At 46.3% G+C, this 24312-nt stretch overlaps 1 protein-coding gene across 2 annotated transcripts in view; it reads right to left on the bottom strand.

Moving 5' to 3' along the window:
• SMAD3 (SMAD family member 3) overlaps nucleotides 1–24312 on the bottom strand; it is a 73222-nt gene that overhangs the window by 16362 nt on the left and 32548 nt on the right. The window contains exons 1-5 of one of the 2 annotated variants that reach the window (XM_082769231.1): nucleotides 10739–11138; nucleotides 4677–4870; nucleotides 3660–3794; nucleotides 2878–2952; nucleotides 1067–1117 (exon numbers count right to left, since the gene is read on the bottom strand). In XM_082769231.1, coding sequence (XP_082625357.1) covers nucleotides 1067–1117; nucleotides 2878–2952; nucleotides 3660–3794; nucleotides 4677–4761 — 346 coding nt within the window. In that variant the 5' untranslated portion in view covers nucleotides 4762–4870; nucleotides 10739–11138. Of the gene's footprint in view, nucleotides 1–1066; nucleotides 1118–2877; nucleotides 2953–3659; nucleotides 3795–4676; nucleotides 4871–10738; nucleotides 11139–24312 lie in introns of those variants that run through there. The other variant, XM_082769230.1, reaches the window with a different exon arrangement.

The following is a 24312-nucleotide window of genomic DNA, read 5'->3' as shown; positions in this document are numbered from 1 at the left end:
TTGAGAGCAATTTTAAATAAGGTGAGAGCTCAAACTAATGAAGATCAGACCTTCCATGCCTGCAGGTATGAAAATGAGGAGCAAAACCATTTGGGAAGATAAAGAGAGGTTCAGGGAGAGCCACAAGACCTCTAGCAGTGTCTCAAAGGCCCTGTTCAACAGCTATTTCTACTTCTCAAGAGAACTCAAGATTGTGGCATAGCTTGAGCTCTCCTGAAGAAAACCAACGGTCCAGTCAATCACAAAAATCCCACAGGGCATCCAAGGTCTGCGTGTCTCACCTACAGCACTGCTCCAGGCTCTTGCAAGTTTAAGACCCTGCTAACACCTCTGATGCTCAAGCAAGGATGTCTGTGACTTCTGTCTCTCTCCATATGCTAGCATTCTTGATCTCTTGCTGGTTATTTGGGCTCTCCAAAAATGCACCAACCAACCAGCCTCCTCCACTTTGCTCTGTTCTGTCCATGCCCAATTTCATGCTACAGTAACTACAGTGACAATTGCCTGAGCTGACAAAGCAGTGCAGGCAAATCTGGTGCTCTGAACTTCCCCCCCCTGTCCACAGTACAGTCCCCTGTACATGGACAGCAGCATTTGCCCTGTAATGGATGTAACACCAGGTTATAAACACAAAAAGTTGTAAGGCACGCTGGTACATGATAAAAGAGACCAGTAAACACCACAAATTTATAAAGTAACTTTCCAAGAGATAGAATTTAACTACAAACTGTCCCCTTTAAAAACAAAAAAAAAAGGCAAGAACTCAAAGCCACCAGCAAAACAGTCAGATAACATTCCTTGCAAACTCATATAATCTAACAAGTGTATTTTTCCTGCAGTCCTTCACTCATTCTTTCTGGTATTCATCTGCCAACATTTCTTTTTTTCTTATTTCACACAGAGTTGCTATGAACCACAGTTACAACAGTGAACAGGATTAGCAGAAAGGACGATCCACAGTGCTCACAACCTCATCAAACATGCACAACATCAAGAAATAACGTCGTTATTAAAATGTCACTATCTTGACTGTAATTACACACAGTGCTCAAGATCACATGCTTACCCAGATTATTGTGTGCAGGAGACATAGGATTTGGTGATAAGTTTGGAGAACCTGAAAATCAAGACATTATAATTATTACTATGGCATCTGCACACGGAAAAAACACTTGCATGAAATCTGTGCTGCCCAGGCTTGTTGAGAGGGAAATCCCACTTCTTAGCTAAGTCTTGTTTTGTGACACTAGCAACTTCTCTGATGCTGATTGCTATTTACATGAGCTTCTGAATGCTCTTACTTACGATATCAACTTGCGACATCTGCAGTACTACTAAACACCCTCAGAGAGTTTAATTCACTTAAACTCTACCCATTAATTTTCAAAAAGGCACATGCAGTTGTCTCTTTTATTTTCACATGCAGTAAACAAAACTCTGGGCACCATCATCACAGCTACACTCAAGCCCAGCTAGCTGGGCATTAAAGAACTTTATTGTACATTATTACATATTGTACATATCGTATATCACTCGATATATGAAGGAATCTTAACTGGTGTTGGGACAACGGGGTATTGGATCAAGCTATACAGATCTGACCAAACAATTGTCTGAATTTTATCCCCAGTCATTACAGTTTTGCCCACAAATTTTGTGTCTGTACTTTGATATTTGCACTTTGATGTCTAGAGCCAGTTCCACAGCCTCTGGATGCCACATGGATGCAGGTAGGTGGTACAGCCCATCCTTTCTTTCCTCTCACACTGACTTCATCTGGTTTCTTTAACATTTGTTTTTCTATAAAAAGGGAAATCCCTGACATCTGAAGGAAGGCATATCACATTTGAACACAAACTAGGTATTTATAGCATCTTCCAGGCCAATCCTCTTTCAGTCCACTTCCCAAAAAGCCATACATACATTCCAAATGTCAACCACATTACCAGTAATTGTATGTGCTGAAATGTATTGTGTCAATAGGCTTATGTTTGATGTAGACAAACAAACCCACACTCCCTTCCGCCATCTGTATAACTGGTGAGAGACTGCAAGTCATCCCTCTTTTAGAATCCCACGTATGCTCTACGGCTGAAAACATACAGAGAAACCAGGATATTTGCATGCAGTATTTGCATTAATTAGGTTCTGCATGTCTATCTTTATGCAAGTGCCACATATTTGCATATCCCTCTTGTAAAGCACCAGCCCTTCTAACCAAAGACATGTTTTTGTTTTTCAAGCAAAAGTTTTAGGAATTAAGCGTCTAATTCAGTAGTTCTTACTCACAAGCACTGGCACAACTCAGATCAACAGGATGCCTTAAACAGTTACCCACAGAAAGACAAGACCCACATATTTAACTTTAATGTGCTGATATAGGTTATCATGAAGTCTATGGCTGCTCAGTCTAAATCTTGTTTAATGCCTCTTGTTTTCTTGGAAATATGAGAGAACCCAGACTTTCAACATTCTTTGGGATATACTCACTAAATGATAAACCCATTTAAAAACAAATCTGCTAGTGGTCATTTCATATACACTTAATCAGACATTTCAGCACATAGAGTGAACAGCCAAGTAATCAGAAAAATGCCTTTTCAGAAGGTGCCAGCTACTTGCCTAATTTTCATGTGCATAAAGATGCATGAATGCAGTACAATGCAAAATATCATTGTTAGGTGTGTCTCCACTGTTTCAGACTCACCAGAAGCTCCAAAATATACTGTCCTGTGCTTTACATGAGATGGCAGGCTACATTTGCACTCCTTCAAGGATAAAATAACTCACCACCATCTGATTTTCAGTGCTTCAGAGAAAAGCTTTAGAAGTCTCTGGTATGACCTAGAAATCTACAAATGGCAAAAGATGACTTACCTGCATCCATGCTGGGGTTCATCTGGTGGTCACTAGTTTCTCCATCCTCACTCAAATAGCCTGGAGGGGGTGTCTCTAGAATCATAAAATGATCATACTGTCATTACAACTGGATGAAAAGTCTGGATTTTAGACACCAAATATGTTTACTTTGTCATTCACAACAAAGTAAGTTGTTGTTTTTTTTTTTTTAATTAATTTTCTTCCTTGAGCTTCTGAGAGTAGGAGCTGCCACAATCAGGGTAATAGGCATAGTACGCTTGTGAATAACAAAGAAGGGAAAAAACAAAATCAGGATTTTCAGTCCCATAAAACTTTAAGCCGTGTCGACAGTTTTCTGTCCAGATATTTTTCCTTTCCTGGTGTGCAGCTGCATAGTTTGCCCATGCAAATAAGGTGTAAATTGCTTGTAAAAAAAAGATGCATAAATAGAAGAGCTCAATTCCATCAGAAATTTACTGAGTTTTACTCAAATTAGAACGGCTGAATTTTATTCAAATCTGAACTTGTTAAGGGAACATTCAGCTTTAGATTCCACAATAAACTGACTACGTACTACCACAGGGAAGAGGTGAGTTTAAAGAAAACAGAACTATAAACAGCACTCCCGTGCGTCTACATTTACAGCTTTCATCTGCTTCCATATAGGTTCCCACTTCTTAGCTTCATAGCAATGATAGAAACAAAGACTTTCTACTCATCCAGCTTAGCATACACAGACACGATTCACTGTGCAACATGACCCTTTTCCCTCCGCTCCCTGGATGGAAGATATACAGTACCTGGAATGTAGTTGCTCTGTGGCTCGATACCTGCTGGGAAGTTAGTGTTCTCTGGAATAGAGTGACTGTAATCGTCTAACGGCGGGAACTCAGCTGGGATCTCCGTGTGCCGAGGCACCAGCACTGGAGGTAACACTGCACAAATGGAAAGGAAAAAAATAGAGAGAACATTAGCAGCTTTAAAATAAAATGACTGAAACCCTAGAAAATGAAGAGAAACCAGTTTGGAGTAACACCCTTAAACACATGCAACACTGAAGTCGCTAATTAAGGGACACAATTTGATACTTGCTTCTGAAATAACAGCAGCAGTTAAAGATGCTATTCTTAACGTATCTCAGCTGGGGATGGGATACGTGCTTAGCTGAACACACCTACTCTGTCTGCCCCTTGCAAGGCAAAGAAACAGGTCTTCTTGAAAAACCATTTGAAGGAAGTTATATCACCTGATTCAAAACGAAGAAATTTCATGTAAAATAAAAACAGCGAGGTAGGATTAGCATAAACATCCAGACTGGTTCTGCAGATTTGTACTGACATGCAGCAAAACTATCTGCAGTTCCAGATGAAAGTCTCTTTCAGAGGCAGAAGAAGAGTTCAGAACAGGAAGTTCAGATGTGTTGGGAGCTATTCTTAGATCTACGTCAACTTAACAGTAAGGTTTTATCCTTAATTTAAAACCAACAATACCAACGGTTAGGGATGCACAACACTGCCGTAGTTCGTACCTGTACCTCCTATGTGTGAGCTGGTTTTGGGCACACAATGACACATTAGGAAGCTGGCAGCTACACAACCTGCTCGACTTGGCTTTTATCGATTTTAAATGATATTTTCCCCCCGAGTGCAGATTCATAAATTATTCTGCTGCATACAGTAAGAGATTATCATCAATAATAGATACATTTAGGTTTTAAAAACCTACGCCTGCTGCTTTATTCAATTTAGAAATGCACTTATAAATCCCTTATGCTGCTACCGAGAAGCTGAGGTTTCCACACGCAGGGGCAGCAGTACCTGGGGTTTCCACTCTTTGGTAATGGTAAGGATTCACGCAGACTTCATCCTTCTTCATGTTAAAGGCGTACTCGCACATCTCCATGGCCCGCAGCTCATGGTGGCTATGAAGGTCTGGCCACCGCCACAGCCGGCAGTAGATCACATGCGGAAGGCCTTTGCGGTGAGATACTTGCAGCCGGCCATCTAACGACCTGCAGGCAGAACAAAAAATTGATTACAATGTAGGCTGGCGTTAATACACCTCACAGTGACCACAGACAGCCCAGCAAAAGCCAAATGTGAAGGCTGCCCAGCCAACTCCGTGCCCTGACACTGTCCCCAAAGGCGCTAGGCCTCAAAACCGGCCGAGGCTGCAAGGAGGCTGCCTGCTCCCGGCCTTCACGCCAGGGAGCGTGTCTCCGAAAATGGCAAAACCATCTATTTTGTGTAACAGCCTCGCCCCAGATTTATTAACTTTCTGAAAAAAGCTACACCCAGTCAGAACACACAACTTCAGTGGTACTCCTGAAGCCTTTGTGCGTGTCCTAGCAAAGCGGCCGTTTGCACGGCTCTCCACATTTTAGTCTTAAAATAGGCGCTCATGAAACCGGACTTCTAGAACACAGAGACAGGAATTTCAATTGCGACACAATTATCCACAAATCACATAAGTACCTTTTATTTAAATGGTGTTCACAAACATTACAAACAAATGAGGTTTCCACTTTCATTTTCCAAAGTGCAGCTTGAAAGCAAAATAAAGATTTTTTTTCAGCATTGCTTGCTTTTGTTTTTACGTTTAGCCCATGTCTCCTCCAACTCATTTTTCACCTAATCCTGTCCTCAACCCAGAATAGCCTGTTCCTAACAGGCCTTCCTGGGAAGCAGGACAAGCGGCTTCAAATCCTCCCCAGGAGAGGCAAGAGTTGGAGCAGGGTCTCCTCCATCCTCAATGAGGGCTCCACTCCCTAAGCCACTGAATTGCCCCCAGGCAGTTTCTTTGAAGTCTAACCCTTCACTTCCCTTGCTTTTCTTAATGATTGAAACGAAACACTTTGGGGTTTTGGTGAAATGGATTTTTTTTTTTTTTTTTGATCAAGGAAAGAAAAAAAAGAAAATTTTATTTTTTCTCGGAATTATTTCCCTTGGTTCTTTGTGTTGGCTGCCAATCTAGAAAAGCAAAATAAACGCAAACCAAAACACACAAACAATTATTCAAACAGTGGTTGTGCTAGTCTTGGCTGCCCTAGGAGATGTTTCCCAAAAGCTTCTCTGGCAGAGCCTGGCGACACGCACACCTCTTGTACACTGCTACAGCAACGGGGAAGGCAAAGCACACCCGAGTCAACCTCCACCTGGTGTAGGGGAGCAGGGAAGCACATCACACAGCTGGACACGTATCGGATACAAGGGGTCTACACCAGCACCGAGGGACCTGGGGGTCCAGGTTTCAAAACACCTAAGACCTCCAAGTCTTAGAAACATGCACAACATCCACAGCTACTATTTATAACACATCAATTTATTAACGCATTGATCTGGTGTATTTTCCAAGCTCCTTCTGAGAACTACAAAGCAGAAAACAAGCTTTCCACGTGAGACTCAAAAGGACGGCAGCAATGTCTAGAACTGATCTTGAGTGGAAGCGGGGATCCTGGTACTGATTTCAGGGAGGGCAACACTTGACCTATGCAACCCCTGTATCTGTTAGAGTGAAAAAAACTCAATATGCATATTACAAAATACACTCATACACACTGAAAGAGGGAAAATCTCTAAAGAAAAAGAGATTAGGTCAGAAAGCTGAAGCAAGGAACACACCAAGACTTTTTTTCTGCTCCTCCTTCAATTGTCTTTGCCCACTTGGAAGGACGCCTTACCTCCTAGTGAGGGTAAAAGAGAGAAGAGAAGACTTGGAGAGATTATTCAAAGTGTTCTGCAGGAGGCACGACCGTGGCAAGGTTTCTTACTGTTGCCAGTCACCATCGGCAGCACGTTACAGATGGATGTCCCAGAAGCACAGGGAGGGCCTAACAGAGAGTGTGTGACTTACCGAGATTACTGGCAAGGACAGCCCTCTGCCTGCATTTCCCAGGAGAGAAGAATCTCCTTCCACCTACAGCAAACTTCCCAGCCAGCTGGGAGGCAAAGTGCATTTCTTCCCATTGCTCCAGGGTTCTCGGCAAAAGCTATCAGGTCTTACAGGAGACGAGCCAGTACATCTACATGCCTGACTCACTCTCTGGAAGCCATGCAAGAACACACGGACATCTCCACGCACTTTCCAAGCAGTTACCAAAACCCCATGAAGATGGCATCACGCCTTGATGCTTCCTCATGGGTCCTCTGAACTCCTGCACTCACTGTGCTGCTGGGATGCACGTTGTACCTAAACCAACCATGCCAGGAAGGAGACATGCAGTAATATGGCAAACCTGGACATCGTGGCTGCTACAGGGACTGAATTTGTGGCATTTTTCCCCAGGAGGCAGTGGCCCTTGCTGCCCAGCCAGGTTAACGGAGCAGTTCTGATAACAAAGATCTCGCAGGAGACAGCAGCTAGAGACACCAGGCCACTGTTGTCTGTGCAGCCCCCAAATGCTGAATAGCTCCACAGTGGCTATCTAACCAAAACCAGCCTAAAATAGCTCTCAGTTGTTGGTATCACAGCTACTCACTGCCGTCAGCAGACTGCAGGCTGCAAAGAACATGTTGGGCTTGCTATCTGCCACTGCTCACAGCAGAAGAGATGGACTTCTTCATGATCTTATCTAAAAGGACTTTTAAAATGACAGAGCCATATGTTTTGTTTTCCAACACAACAACCTCCCCCTTCTCCCCTCTCCCCCCAATAGGAAGATAAGGTAAAAGAAATGACATTCCCTCAAAGCCCTGGAGGCTAATTACATTCTTAGGATTGTGAAACCTCTCCTCAGCCTCACTGTTAAGAGGCTCGGGACAAAACAACATCTTCTTGGGAAGGACGTGGCTGAGCGACAGGGCAGCTTTATCTCCTGTTGTCCTGCCTCAGCCCTCGAGGAGTATTTTTTCCAAATGATTTTGTGGCTGAGATGGGACACAAGATAAGATAGGCAAACACTGCTCTACTCCAGGCAGCTTTTTGCCCGAGGTAATTAGACAGCACTCTAATTACCACAATCAATTGCCACGTCTTTATTAGCTGGATGAATGCTCATTCCTGGGTGCAAACACTTGATGGGAGCACAAGAACTGGCTGGAGCACCCAAGTCATCGGACTTAGAAATGATTTAAGCTGCAGTCTCAGGGATGGCTGAGCTAGGAATGGGCCTGGCACTGCTGAGTGAGAGGCCTTCCTCCTGCCCCAGGCCTTCCCTGGCTGCAGCAGTTCCTGGAGGAACTTGATGAATGCCCAAAACCCGTGTCAGATGAGCTCGTGTATGCTGTTGTTAATGTGTACCAAAGCTCAGGATGTATTTGACTGCTTCTCAAGCCTGCAACCCTCAGGGACGACCCACACACGTGTCTGTCTCTCACATCCATGTGCAGAACAATCAGATAATAAAAAACTCCTTACAACACAGCCTTCAGCCTGTCGCAGTCGTGTTCTGAAGCACAATCTGATCCTGAATCAGAGTATTCCCCAAACCAGCTGACAGCTCAGCACATCCAGGCTTCATCAACATTTACCGAATCTAATTGCCAAACTTTCTATCAGGTTACAGAACTGTTCCTTCCTCCTACCTTTCTTTTAACCAGCCTGTGCTGAACAGATCTCCATGTACAACTGACTTGATATATTTATTATTCCATACCACATAACAGGATTTCTTCTAAACATAACAAAGCTTCTCTGCCCAAAAATTCAGTGCAGGAAGGTTTTCCAAAGCAGCACCACTTATTCTGGTGGGGCAGTGTCTCTCTCTCTTCCCAGTCAAATGCAGCTGAACACATTCGTGTCTCCATGCTGCACTGTGGGATTAAATAGCAAAGGCTGGGAAGAAGTCTTCTTTTCACAGCGCTGATGTTCAGACCCCAGTGGGTGATGCAGACTCCCACTGCCACCTTGTTAACTAGCACGTATCCTGAGCTTGCAGGGTACGAGTGAGAAAATATTGTGATCTACAAGCCTGTAGTTATCATTGCCTGCAAATGTGGGAGTGTGTTAGCCTAAGGCTTGAGGGCTACATTGTTGGAGAATCATAGAATGGCTTGGGTTGGAGGGGACCTTAAAGACCTGGCTGCTCACTCAACACAGTGTGTTCACACAGGACCAAGAAGCACCCAGGAGAGAGGTTACTCCCCAGCTAGGCCAGCGATAGCCAGAGATGAAAAATAATGAGTAAGGAAAAGAGACCAAGGCCCCAGGAATGCAGTCAGGTAATTTAGCTGCTTGCACAACAGCACAAGGCATGGTCAGGACAACGTTGCAGTAGCCACGAGAAGCAAACACGAAGCCCCTCAGGCTGAACACCTTCAGGATTGATCCATCCATACATGTACATGCTGGTACATTTGCTAGGGAAGTTTAACACGTGGAGCTGCTACCCCAAACTGTCCAGACTACTGCTGCTGAAAGAACAAAGGGCAACAGTGACTCTTAATAGCAAAAACAGAGAAGGGAAGAAAAAAGAATGACAAAAACACTGAAGTATTATTTTTTTTAAAACAATCCTCTGTAACTGTTTGAAAAAGAGTGAGGAGTAAATAGGAGAACATTACATTGCATAACAGGAATTTGATTTCTAGGCCTGATTACAGTGTTTCTTTTTTCTTTTCTTTCGTCTTTTTTAAAACCCTGATTTAATTTGTAAGATCCTGAATCAGAAAAGAAATAAAAACACAATGCTTATTTTCCTCATTGGGCATTTTGCAGATATCTTCCCTCCAGAGAGGTAATAAAACTCTTCCTGGTACTCCTTCTCCTTTAAAAGTAAAGCTAAAAGCACTGGAATGCAGTAGCACAAATCATGCAAAGTGATGTAAGCAATAAGATACTGGAGGTTATTTCTGTCAAGGCTGAAATCTCCAGAAGTACTCTGGTAGATCAGAGGTCCATCCCACTGCTTCCCCTCCCTTTCCATGCACATATATTCACTCCTGCTTGCAAAACCCATCAGTTTTCCATCACCGTCATTAATCTTCCAAGAGAGCAAAATGTCTCAGTGCTCAAGTATCCAGTAACAGCAGTATGTGCAAAAAGGGGTTAAGGAAAAGAGAAAAACAACCAGGAAGACAAAGTCTCAGTTACACATTTCCATGGGGTTCTTATTAAAAACCACGAGCAGAAGCTGTTTTTTAAAACCATGACAAATAAGTTACCAGTATGCTCTAAAATGCACCAGGAATTATGGCCACAGGCTGTGATTTTCTCTTGAGCACAAAACATGATAAGTAGTTCCTTACTGGCCCCGCATCTGGTCTCCACCAGGCAAGCAAGCACTTACTCTTGTAGCAAAACCTGGCTGTTGTGTGCAGAGCACTGAAATATCCACAGGGCTTCACTGAAAAGTTGGATAAAATCGCAACTTTCCCTGAATACTGGCCAAATGAAAAACACTGAATAAAAAAAAAAAAAAAAAAAAGACCCATGCAGCACATTTGTAATTCAAAAGCTGAACCCTTGCCATCTCTTTCCCCTCAATTTGCTCAGCATCACTAAATTTTCCAGTTTCTGGTGCAGTTTTAACAATACTGTCATTCAAGCTCAAGAATTAGAAGTAACTGTGCCCAGCTGAGGCTTGCAAGGCACGTTATCACACTGCCATAGAGGAAACTGGTAATACTTCTACTTAGCACGTAAATTGATAGGAGATTAAATGAATTAACAAGCTTCTAATTAATCTGCAACGCATCTCTGTGGAAAGGATAAGTTTTTACTACCCCAAAGCAAAGAAGTTAAATGATTCTCCCAAACAAAACAGCAGTTTGCATCAGAGCCCCACCAGGAATAAGGTAGCCCCCTCAGGGCTACCAAAGACCACCGCTGTTTTGTGCTGGCCTCTCATCTGGGCTGCTGATGCTTCCCACTCAAGCCCTCCTTTGGATTTGGAAGCAAACCACATCTCCTCTACCCTTGTGGATGGTGTGTGGGTACTTACAGGTAAGCTCAGGATCACAGCCAGTGGGTGGCACAGCTCCATGCATCTGCTGGCCATCGAGTCTCGAGCACAGCCTGCTCCAGCCTACAGCACCAGGTGAAGATTTGAAAGGTAGAGAGCAAATCCCATTCCTTCTGGGGCCGCATAATTCTTCTACTCTAGGCTCATTTGTTCAGGGCTTGCAAAGTAGCTGACAACACAGAAATTACCAACACGTCCCGTGTGCGCCTTGCTGCCTATTTACATCTCCGTCTTTACCAAGGCTTCGCAGACTTCCCCAGCCCCCACTTGAAAGCTGAAGAAATACAGCACGGAGAGTTGATGTCAGGATCAGATTATGACAGCATGAGTCATTTATTAAGATTCCAGTAATGCTAAGCTCTTTAGCAGGTGCCTTGAGACCATATTTTTCAGAGTCTAATTTCAGATTCAGACATAAGTACGTTTTATTGGTTTACCATAAACTGTCCATTGCTGCTCCTTAAAGCCGCCTCCTGCTTGTCCTGTACTCCGCAGCTCTCTTCTCCCAGACGCGTCCACTTCTACTCCATGCTGGCATGCAAATAACAGCTTAGTTTCATTTAGTTTTCTTTAAAGCTATGGATAGATCTTGTTTTCTCCTGTAATATCCTAATATCTATTTTTCCTCTGTACCTTTTCGTAATCTCTCTGTTGTTTACACCACTTCTGCTTATGCCACGGCTACAGGATGTTGGCTACTGGCTATCAAAGCCCTTTCTTCCACCTTTAACCATTTTGTAGTTATATGGCCCTACATCTTTCACCTCCTCCTTTTCCTGATCACCAGTACCACAGAAGATGGATAATTTGGAGACCCAACTGCGCATGCCCTTCACCACCCTCTGCCCTAGGCTGGCCACAATCAATCCTACTGCTTCATTAAGGCTTGTTTAATCATGAACCCAGTTCTGAAGCGCCCAATATTCATCCAGATATTTCTACCATTTACACCTGTCCGATCACACTTGGACCTGCCAGGTGGATGGCATTTCTCACAAGACACACGCTCCTACTCCTGATGCCTAAAGGAAGGCGATGAACGGGAATTCAAGTGGCAGGACGCTGCTCCCAGGACCTGCAGCAGGAATCTCGCAGCCAAAAGTTTTATTTTGGGAAAAAGGTAGTACTGCACTACTACTAGTTCACCTTGAACAGAAATTGGTAGAGAATAAGAGATGCAAGCAGCATCTGAGAACCAAAGTATTTCCGAAGGTAGCGCATCCAAGCCCTTTACCACAGTTATCTTTTGTGGAGCAAAGTTAAATTTTGCATGATTTCCATAACCTCTCTCAATTTAAATCCTTTTTTTTTTTTTTTTTTCCTAAGCAGCCCTGGTCCTTTTGTTTATTTCAGCAAACTTTCTTTGCCCAAATCTGTCACACTCATCTAAATTTATTTGAGCTCAAGCCTTGAGGGGACCGGGGGTGGAGGAGACAGACACAGTAAGGGGCTCAGCCTCTCCCGAGGAGCGTGCCTTTTTGGAAACCCATTTATCATACAAGCTCGTCACTGCTTCCCAGAACCCTGCGTCTAACTCCAAACGTGAAATCCAAAAAGCAGCAACACGCTCTCGTCCAACCGAACCAGCAGCTTCCTTTCTCCGAGGAGATTCCAGGCATACTGACGGCTCTGTGTGTTTCTGTGCTGGGAGGAGTTTGGTGAGGAGAAAAGGGATGGATGGAAATGCCAAAGACATTCAGGTTACCTTTCATAACGCAGAAGGTATTCCAAACAAACGTGTTTCAAGAAAGACTGACTAACCAGAGCACATGGAGCTGATAGTAGTCTAGTAACACTCCCCACACACCAAAAAAAAAACAAACAACCAAACAAAAAGCTGCTGCAAAACTCATTTACTGTGTTAGCTTCCACGGCAATCACACTCCTTTACATTTAATAGCTAGCTTCAGCATCCATCTTCTTGATACTCTAAGGAAAAAATCTTTGTAGCTTCAGTGCAGCCAAGAGCACTTTGCAAATTAGCATCAGCTGTGGATACAGCCTAAGTAAAACCAGAGCAAAGGACCCATGGAATGAACGTGCTTCTTAATTGCCCAAAGAGAAAAGAAATTAAGGCGCTGCACAGTGTTTAGACAGAAGCCTCACGCCGAGAACTGCTGCCCCAAATATACCGGCTGCTAACAAAAGCAAGCATGATTACCATCATGAATGCTGAAAAATGACACTTTTAAGGCCTTGGACACTCCCTCACAACATACACAATCGCCAGTGCCTCCAAGAGAGGCTTCATATAAATACCAGGAGTCGGAACTGACTGCTCAGATAAATGTTTGTGCATTCTATCAGGCTGGGACAAAGCCAGCATTTCTTATGGAAACATTTTTGGTGGTCCTGGGCAAAGATCGTGTTTACTTTATAGCAGATATAACTAAAAATACTGCACGCCAGCCTCCAATTATCTTGCTTGGAATAGTTTGAGGCTACTTGAGGCTCATTGCTGTTATTTTCTTTATTATATAGTGAAAACGCTGCTGCTTTTCCTGTAATTTGAAAAGCTGCTATTTCAAGGTCTGTGTTTGTACCTCCCCCGCGTGGATAACAAGATCCAGGGTGCAGTTTTCCCGAGTGCCCACCTCCCATTTTCAGAAGCAGCTCAGGTGCTCATCCCACAGATCTATAGGATCCTTGAGTTACGTGGGCCTGTCAAGTCCTTAATGTCATTAATTCTGCCTCTGTATTACATTGCTTTGGAGCCACTTTTTGCACAGCCAGGGCTAAGTGACAGCCCCGCAGACACGGGGACGGGGTCCCACAGATGCTCGCCCTCGCCCCTGGACCCTGAGCCCTCCTCGGGGCCGTGCTTTGGGCTCCATCCAACATCAGGGCTGTGTGTGCTCAGGCAGCTCTGCCACGAGGGCCCGCTCGCCTGAAATGAAACGAAGATTGTTTCAAACAAAACAAACCAGAAAAATAAAAAAAAAACAAAAGAAAAACCCTTTAGTCTGGGTTATTTCGCCGTCAGTCTCTGCCGCTGTCCCCAGCCATTAACCACCTCTCTTTTCCAAGCTTTCCCAGCCTCTGACCCACTCGGGCGTCCCGCGAGCTGTTAATGAATCAGTGGCAGATGAATCACTTCCCATGTGCTGCTCGTTTCGTCACACGGAGCCATTCTCACAGCCTTTCCTCTCCGCTCGCACGGACCCGATGACAAAGAGCGACCTCCGCTACCAAAAGCGGGCTGCGAGTTTCCACGAGGAGTTAACAGAAGGTGCGGGCGCCCTGCGAGAGAGGTGAAAAGGGTAGTGGAAGAGGGCTGTGTTAATTTTACAACCCCGACTTCCTTCGTTATGAGTCACCAGCAACGCAGGAGAAATCCAGCTTACAAAAGTAAACCTGCGAGAGTGTGATGTCTTAGGGGAGCGCGGCGGATTTAAGATGGAACGCCTCATTAAAAACCCACAGAAGTTAATATTTTACAGTCTCTCGTGTCCGTAATTATGAGGGAAAGTGGAGTCAGGGCTCTGCAAGGGTTCGTGTGTATTTGGGGGGGGCAACTTTGTAAACTGTTCTCTCTCATAATCAGCTTTTACTGCACATCTGAGGAGGGCAGGCAGGAGAGGAGGTGGTGTTGTGGGCTCTTGGTTGGTTCCTTTGTTTTATTTTGTGGGACTGCTTCTGTACAAGAAGAGAAGAGCCTTATTTGTACCTAAGAGATGGTACCTACTTTTGTACCATAGAGATGGAAAAGGCTTCGGCTGAAATATTTGGTTTTTCCCACCAAAAGCACTTAACATCAAAAAAAAAAAGGCAGCTGTGTTCGTGGCCTACCTGAAAGCTTCCTTTCTTCTAGTAAATCTACAGATCAGCTGAAAGGTTTTTTTTTTCAGGCTGCCACTCGCAGCTGAAGGGCACAGCAGAGGAGTCACTCCCTCAGCCCTCCCCTCCGGCCACGATAACCATCTTATTCACGGAAGCCCAATGCTGCGTTCCTAAATTACAGATTATGGTTTAAAAAATGCAAATAAGAAGAAAAAAACAAACAAACCTCAGCGCTTCCCCCATGCTGCAAGGCACGAGGAATTCCCTCGCTCACCAAACCCCATCAGGACACACCGTTTTCCTGGTGGGACACCAACAGCTCCTGCACTCGCTGTCTGCCTGTAGGAAAGCAGCACTGAGCACGGAGCTTTCCCTTTATCCTTCACCCTCCCCTGCCCTAAGCAGCACCAGCTCTGTACCGGTGACAGGGCTGGGAGCGAGGCTGTATAATTTCTGTGCTTAACTCTGACTAATGCAGGATGTGTGGGAGCGCAGCACCCGGCATGAATAACAGCTCCATAAAGCACGTATCAGTATCACGCTAAGTCATTCTTATCATCCAAACAGGATCTGAAGCATTTGCGTGCACATTACCTTTCCTGTAAAGGTTTTTTATCGTTACTGTTGCTTGCATGGAAAGGCAGCTGGTATGACATAAAAAAGGAGCAGGAAAAAGCAAGTGGCCAGAACAGCCGAATCAACATAAACAAATACCGTATTTTTATGTAAATGTCACTAGTAATAAAAACTCGAGGCAAGAAGTGATTAGAGAACGCCCAGTAAAAACCAACACCAAAACAAGTCACCACTCAACCACCACGGGAGACGGAACGGTTCCTAAATGGGATGTTTTTCAGAAGTTTTCCATGAGGCATCCACAACGAACAGCTGAAAATATCAGCTGCATGCAAGCTCCCATGTAAAAGTAACAGACAGGTTTTCAAGTAGCTTTCCTGTTGTCAGCTCCCCCTCCTCTCTCTCCAAACGAAAAAGAAAACAGCGTTCACATCCTGGGAACCCCGCTGGATCAAGGCTGAAGCATGAAGCTTAAAACAGAAACAGATCTAGAGCCTGCCAAGGAGAGAGGAACGAGGAGGGAAGTAGACTCACAGGTAAATATTAGTTTGTACTTGAAAAAGCCCGAGGACATTTTAGAGATGCTTTTGATTTCCATGCCAGCTTTGCGCCGTCCAACGCTGGACGGGCACGGCCGTGCAGGGGGACGAGCGCCTGGAGTCTCTGCCAGCTGGTCCAGGGTGACGGTGACACTGCTGGCCATTATCAGCTGAATTTTGGAAAGCAATCAGTGGCAGTCCAGAAGTGAGACAGGATTTTCTACCTCATTTTCCATTTGGCCCCTCTCGGTTGGTGCCTTTAATGGCAGCCACACGGGAGTCTGGCTGTGCTGCCGTGTGTGGTTTTGGCATTTGGGAAAGGGGTGAGGAAACTCTCCTCACCTTCCCTCCATCCCATAACCACACAGAGCTCTCTTCCTGCACCTCACCTCGCCATCTGGCAACCTCTGTGGGCACTGGCCTGAGCTACAGTGCTGCATAAAGACCGGAGGCTCCCTAGGCCACCGGAGAGATGTCTCCTGGCCTCTGCTGTGACCTGAAAGGGGAATGCACAGAAGACAAACCAATTTCTGGTTCTTCATATCCTAAAAGCGTTTTCAAAACTACACAAATGCATGAATAGATCCGTCCATCGCTGTGGTAGAGCCAAGAGAGCAGCTCTAAAAGGCTGCCCAGCAGCTCACGCCGCGCAGCACTTTCGTGGTCAGGGCGAAGACCACCGCTCGCTCCAAATCAAAGCTTGAGGGCAACTTGCGAAGCAAACCATAATAACTACCCAAGATGAAATGCAGACAGGAGACCCAGGAACGCCACCCAGCTTCTCTAAAACAACACGATGAGACACGTAGAGGTAACAAGCAATTACGGCCTTCTTTTTATGTCTCCTCTCCAGCAGCACAATGCACTTGTGCTAGGTCCCCGGATCAGCAGTGACTCAGAGAACAGAGGGCTTCCAGTGAATCATCCACACCTTTTTAAGCACCCTCCAGGTCTTGCTGGAGATGTCTCACTACCTACACCTTCCCTAAATACTTACTGGGCTGTCCGAGGCTTGAGAGGCTGTGAGGGAGAGCACGTGAGCAAGGCTGCAAAGCTTTGTACTGCTCCCGACACCTGAGTGGTACAGAGGGGGATACAGGACACACACAGAGACCCAACAGCACAGCTCGCTCCTACAGCAAGAGGCTACAGCCAGAAGCTATAGGAAGATAGGGAAACAATGTGGGAGAAGTCACAAATATTTGATTTCACAAGCCAAGACAGTTTTCTTTCCCCTCCCCTTGTGACTAAGCCTTTGGTCCACACACCCACTCCTGTCCTCAGAAAACAACTCCGTGAAACAAATTTGATTGCTCTAAAATACACACGGGCAGTGACCAAGCACACCTCCTCCTCACAGCACGGAGTCTATTTACTGAGAGTCTGCACCAACTGTCTGCTTTGTACGGAACAGGATCCAACTCCCCCTCTCAATGAGACATTAAACACCGGCGAGCCCAGCTCCTCTCCACTTGCCTTATCCATTCCCAAGCCTCCACCTCTGCAGACAACATCGTTCAGATGGACAAATTGCCTGAAATCTCTCCTAGCTGCTCCTGGGGGAAGGAGCAGTGCACAGCGTGCTGTGGGATCCCAACAGATCCCAACACAGCGCTCGGAAGCTGTGTCCTGGCACTGACCTGCTGCGTGTCACCTCTCGCCGTCCTCCCGTTTCTGACACAGCAAGGATCCTTCTTCAACTCTGCAACAGGTTTTGGGATCATAAGATTAAAAAAACATGCAAAAATTCCTACTGAGGAACGCCTAAGGTTGGTAGCCTGATGAGAAGAGGCAAATCCTCTGTGCACGTTCATCTCTTGAGGGCTCTGCCACACCAGGATTCTGTCTTGGGGACAGATTTGTAAAACGCGGCGGTGAGATAAACAATTCCTCATGCATCAGGAAAACCACACAGGTGGCCTTTTACGGTCCAAGCGTCATAAAAACAAAGCAGAACAAATTCCTGTAAGCCTAGCACAGAAGAGATCAGGACATTTGCCCTGGTTACAGGTTGTGCTGAGATGTTAACCCTAACCCTAGGAACCTTCCCACCTTCGGCAGCCACTGCTCCACCCTACCCCCAGTTGCCTCCCCAGCTGCTGCCTGTTGAGCTCACTGCTTGTGCCCTGCTACGTTTTCCTGCAAACACACACACACAAAAAAAGCACCCTACCCCTTCTCTTTCCTCTCAGCAACCAAAACAAGCTGCCTGTCCTTATGTCATCCCATCCAGTCTCTTCCTCCTCGCTGGCACACCACTTTAACATCTCGTTCCTTCAACCCCTCAAAAAACACAGCTGCTAAAATTATCATTCTGGCCCATCAATCACACTCCTCTCCTAATCTGTCTGGTATCTTCTGCAGAGTATTAAGTTCAAACAGCCCAGAGCCGTGTCCTCAAGGCACTCCAGCACTCTTTATAGCCCACATCTGAGAGCTCATCGCAGCGGCAGCTCCCTCCCCACCCCAAACTCCTGGCACCCTCTGGACACCCGCCACGAGTTTCCCCTTTGCTGCTCCTTCCCTGCCCACCTCATCCACCCCCTTCTCCCTCCTTTTGCAGCTTCCAGCATTTCTCTGGGGCACGGAAGAGGCTGCCAGCCCTGATGGGATGGAAGGATGATCCCTTTCTGACTCATTTAGCTGGAAAGGCCAGAGAAATGGAGCGTGCCACACGCCACCACCATGATGCAAGCAGAGAAAAAGGTTTACAGGGAGGGGATGGTGCAAAAATATTAAAGTAATTAATACAGCCCATGGTTACAGTTTTCTCCAGATATTCCCCTGGGTGCTGTCTTGCATCGGTTAGGCTGCCAGCTATTCAGTGCAGGGACAGTCTGTGTTTTTTCCCCCCTTCTAAAGCAACAAGCACATTCTTGGCAGCTAAATTATTAATAAGGAACAAATGGGAATTGATTTATAGATGAGACTGAAGGAGAGGATTTGTCTTCCTTCAGTCCAAGCCATCATGCCCACACGGCTTTGTCCTGGTTCAGTCTCCATCTCCCACCTGGACCACGCAGCGCATCCCGCTCCCAATTACCGGTGTTTACACGACCTCTTTACCTCGTGTATCTGACCACCGACCAGATATTGCAAAAGAGAAGCAAAGTGTTTATTGTTCTTTCTGTCTCTCTTTCTTCTCAGCCGGCAAGAAAAAGCTTAAGCTGGATTAGTTCGTAAGATTTTATTTTTATCCATTGTGTGCTCGTGAAAGAAAAAAAAAAAAAAAAACTACTCAAGGAAAAGATGAGTTTCACATTCAGGCTTTGAATTGCTGAGCTGGGGGAATCAGCTCTCTCTCTGCTGGTGGAAAGTTCCACAGATCTGGCCCAGCTCTCCACACCAGAAGCATCTGTCCTCCTCCTCCTCCTCCTCCTCTGAGCACGACTTTCTTGCATTTCAGCCCCAAGACCTGCACCAACCTTTGCTCTGCTCTGCTGAAGGTTTCCCCCTGTTACTTATAGGTTCGCTTGCAAGACAAGCTTTTTGGGGCAGTCCCTGAGAGCTGCTGCCCCACAGCCTGTTGTGCTTATTCTAATTAACAGCACCACACACACATCCTATTGGTTTCAGAGCGCTCACCACAATTTGTTTGGCACGAAGAACCCATCAGCAGTCAGCCTGCCACAAACTCCCCCTTTTGAAGGCGGGACCCGTGGCTGAAAGCAACACAAAAGTTTGCTTCTAGAAACATGATGGAGATGGCCCCCAGGACTCCGAATCCCAGACAACGGGAACTCTTACACGAGGCAAAACCAGCCCTTCAAAGGCTTGTAGGCAAATGTACTGTCACCGAATATTTCTGTCATGGAAGCAAGAGCCTAAAAATATAACGCGAGCAGATAATGCGCTGAGACAGGCCGGCGCACATCCTGTCTTTGCTCTGTAAACACCACGATGCGCCTTGGCACTGCTGTACAGCTCAGGCCACCCATCCCAGAAGTAGGGCAGCAGCTTGTACGAACTGCAGCTTCGCCCCAAAGCGGCTCTGCTCTGACCTGGGGAGAGCCACAAACCTGGGGGGAGCACGGCTGGGCTGCCTCCACCTCCGGCACGGGCAGCGGGGGCTCGGGGAGGAGATGCGGGAGGAAGAAGTGGTGTTGCCATCCATCTTCTGATACGGCACCTGCAGGAGCACCGCGTCGTGCCGCAGCAGGAAGCACGGCCTCGAGATGTGCTGACTCACTGCAGTGTGGGGCCCTGCCTCCGGCGCAGCTTTTCGGGTCCTCCAAAGGCATCCCTGCAATCGAAGGGCCCTCGTCGGCTCCCGTCCCTCTGGAGAAAGGAGAAACCAGCAGAAAGGGCCAGGAGGCATCACCCGTCACCTCCTGCATTCCCTCTTCCCACCTGCAAAACCTGGGCTTGAAGGGGAAAACCCTCGTTTAGCACGAATGAGAAAACAAATGATAAAGGCTAAAAAGAACTGCAGCACAACGGGCATCCGAGGAAAGAAGATTTGTTTCTTGTTCTAAGACACGGCTTGCCAAGATTTGGGTGAATTAGATGCAAATCCTCAAAGCCTTCAGATAGCTTTAAGGCTTTTTATCCTACCAAAATCACCCCTGTTGGTCCGGATGCTTATATTTAAAGTACGTGTGTTAGGTCCTCTCTTACAGGAGCATGGAAGCACCCTGGAAACACTTTGCAGAGCTTCCATGCCATGAGAATGGACGTCAGACTTGATTTTATTCAGTGCAGCTACGTGTAGCAGTCACCAAAACAAAAAGCCAGAAACACCTGCAAGCGTTCAGACAAGCCAGGCTTTTCTCAGGACCCACGGTGTGCCCAGAGCTACCTAAAGGGAAGTTCTAAGCCATAAAGGATATTCAGAAAGACAAACAAAAACAGGTTCCCAAAACCTGACGGGTCACTTGCCTTTCAGGAAGGGAATGAGCAAAGCCGCTCATTTGCACATGGGATGCATTCAGTGAATTCCCGTCCAGCCCCCTACATCACTCACTTTTGAGGAGACTAATTGTTTTATGGCACTGCCCACTAAACCCCAACCCAATATTCAGGCTAATCCACAACCAGCATAAAAGAGAAAGTCCCGGAATCAAAGATTTCCATTTACAAGAGGATGCAACAGGTAAATGAAAAGGACCAACAGGACGGAGCAGCTGCTGCAGGAGGGGTTGCTCTATGCCAGAGGTGTAAAGGGTTTCACGGGGAAAAGAAATTAAAAGCATCACCCCCACGTTCTTCTTCCCGCAGTTAATTAATTAGATTTTACTTTCAAAACATGTGTGCTAAAATCCAGGTGGGCAAATCTGGAAAGTGTTTTATATTTAAATGCAGGGGAAGAAAAGGGGAGGGGGGAGATGTACACACAACTAAAAATACACGTTAGCAGGAAGAGGAGGCTGTGGGGAAATGTGTGTATCAGCAACGCAAAGCGCACCAACCCTTTCTGTTTTCTTTTACAGATGACCCTTGATAAATTATCATGTCTCCTTCAGGGATTTTTCTAATCTGTTTTCCATTATTACTCCTCTTTTTACGGCAGATAAGGTTGTCTCTGGTTTTGAAACTTCGACAAGGGCCGCATCCTCCCACATACCACAATTTGCACTGCTGAAAAAGCTCCGGCTGCCCAGCCAGTTACTACTCGGTAGCCTCAGTGTGATAAAAAAAAAAAAAAAAAAGGCAGCGCAGACAGCTACGAGAGGCACTAAGACCCTGCTCCGTCCTCGGCTGCACGGCGCGGAGAAGACGAAAACAAACCTCCAGAATTTCGCTTGCCCCCAGAAGCCGCCGAGGGCTGCTCGGCGTGCCTGCACACCGCACGGCCGCTCACACAAAACCTCTGCAGCTCCCCACACGTGGGAGGAGCGGGAGGGCTGCGGTGGGAGCAGCACCAGGACCCCGCGGCACTGCGGACGCACGCAGCACCTTACCCGTGAGCAAGCCCCAAGCTCTGACCCACACAGCAAAAACCAGCGCTGTGGGGGGACTGTGCGTCAAGGTTTTTTCCTGGTTGAAATGCTTCCGACGGCAAAGACCATCAGAAACAAGACGAGGAGGGCTGGAGGACGGCCAGGCTGTGCGGCAGCACCCGGGGAATCCTCGCACGACCACGGCTGCGGCTGGCGCGATCCTGACTCATCAGCTAAGGTGCATCCGGCGGCGGTGGCAGGTGCTGGATTGGCAAAAGCATCCCCCTCCTAATGGCTTCCTAATTGTTTTCTGACAACCACTGCGAGTTCTCCAGAGGGCTGTTAAGCCAGAGCTTTGGAAGAGGACGGCGTGCCGGTTGTCACGGGCAGGCACGGAGCAGCGCAGCCACCTGCTTCCGTCGGCATCGCTGCCCTACTCACCTGCTGATGGGCTCGGAGGGCTCCCAGCATGGTCCCCGACAAACAAACCCTGTTACCCACGTTGGCACTCCAGAAACACCCTGCCCGTGTCATGTTTAAGTGTTTGCTAGAGGTCGTGCATCAGCTCCAGCATTTTACCTCTGGGCTTAAGTCAAAGCCTGCACTCAGAGGGCTCTGCAGGACGGGGATGGGTTGGGGAAGCGCTTAAACGGTTTGCTCAGGTAGGATGTAAGAGGCTTTGAAAGCTTAAAACACTGCTGTTAGATAATGAAGTGTTAAAAAAAGACCCGAAATACTTTATTTTGCGAGCACTTATTATTTCAGCAGGCAACACTAACACACCTCACGGCAACAGCTACGCGTGCTCATTTAAAGCCAGCGTTCAGCCCCGCGCTGCTCTCCTATCTGAAGAAAAGCCAACGTATTTAGCATTTTGCTTCCTGCTGTACAGCCTTGACAATCGCAGGCCTTGTCTGCGAGATGAGGAAAACCACCACGGAATATCGGGTGTCACTTCCCCTCCACTGCCTGCACACCTGGGGTGAGCAACCTCCTCTCACCTAAGCTTTCTTGCACAATAAATGGAGGAGGAGAAGCCTTTACTCAGAGTGACTTTTCTTTAAGGCTCTGTATTAATCACATTCCTTCGGAAAAAAGAAAAAAAAATCATTTGAAAGCATTTAATTTTACTTTGTGAGTGATAATAGCACAAGTGGATTGCATCATCTTCACCAGAACAGTAATGCCTTTTAAGTTACTTTTTAGTAGCTGCCTCAGACATGCCTTAGATAATTTTATTGGCCAACTGAGGACTAATGCAAGACATATTCTATGAATAAATGCATTTCCAGAGCCCCGGTCTCAGAAGGTGATTTTGCAAATGGCCAATGAGAAGTGCCTGCTTTGAAGTGTTCCTGGAATCAGTTACAGTTGCTTAAACCACCGATCAAATTCTACCAAAAAAGGCTTAGAGAAATGTTACTTCAGACTAGGTTTATCTTTCCTATAAATGCAAACTACCGCATTAAAAACACAACTTTCCCTTGCAAAATATGCACTTTCACAGCTTCTGAGTATTCAACAGCGGTGCTTAAAGTCAACATTTCATTTTCTTTTTTGGAACAGTTGAAAAAAAAAATCAAAGCCAAACTCCACTGAATGGAAAAGGTAACTCCGAATGCCTTTCCCTTCAAAATAAATAATTGTTGGAGCTACACCAGCCCGTGGAAGGGACCGGTTGGGTTCTCACACTGACACTGGGTTACCATCCCTGCAGTCTGCTGTGCTGTCTCAGGGCTCCTCAGCCAGTAGGTCAGTAGTTTCCTGCCTGTCCTCCATCCAGAAGGCTCATTCCCTTCCATCACACCGCTCTACAACCGGCCTGCCTGATATTTTGGGGAGGGAAGAGGTGGACAGAGGCAAAGCGTTTATCACATTCCTTCTTTAAGACTACTTCGCTCTAGTCTGTATTTATTGCACCATCAAACCCCTTTGACTTACATTTTACACAGAATGTTTACAACGCGTGTGGGCAAATTTAGCAACGTATATTTTTTAAACTTGATCGCTTTCCCACATCCACAGGCTGAGTTACTCTGCACATAAGGCTCCTTTCACTGTGACAACGCCGGGGCTTTCCATACGCATTGCTGCTCGAGAGCAGCATTGCTGGCAGGGCTCATCCCATGCATGTGAAGTGATCACATTTAGCATGCTGGGAGCCCTACCTGAAGAGGGCATGCACCTGGGAAAGAAAAAAAGGCAAGGAAGCCATGAAAGAAACCACACCGAAGGAGCTCACAGATGAGGTAGATGAGAAAGGCCTTACTTGAAGTCCGTGGACGTTTCAAAGGAAGCACACAATGGTGCTGCCAGCTCGCTCTCGATGGAACATTTTGTTTTACAAGGCTGTTTTACAACAAGGCTGTTTTCTTCTTGTCAGGATCACAGGAATCCTCAAGGCGCCCTTCCTGAAAAAGTGGCAGCGCTGCACAAATGGGCTTCGGGAAGGAGGGGAGATTTTAAGCCATCTCCTCAGGGCAACGCCTGGGCCCTTTCCAGGCTGTGGTGTAAGAGTGGTGCAGGAGTGGTGCTGTTATTCCGCCTTTGATGGCATTATTCCTTGGGCACATGCCTTTGCTTCTCTCATTTTGCTGTGGTTTTCCTAACATTATGCTTTTATAGGAGAGTTTTGCAGCAAGTTGGAGGGAAATGACATCACCAGCCCTCGGTTCAATCAGCTTAATACAGAAAGCTGCCTTCAAAGAAGCTTTTAAAAATACATTTAAAAAAATGCTAGTGCATCCAAGCCTGTAAAGTCATATACAGAGCTTCCAAT

This window comes from Aythya marila (genome assembly GCF_965140915.1).
Source record: "Aythya marila genome assembly, chromosome: 11".
In the NCBI taxonomy this organism is placed as follows: Eukaryota; Metazoa; Chordata; class Aves; order Anseriformes; family Anatidae; genus Aythya; species Aythya marila.
Note: the sequence above shows the minus strand (reverse complement) of the source record. Positions and strands in the feature narration are given on the sequence as shown.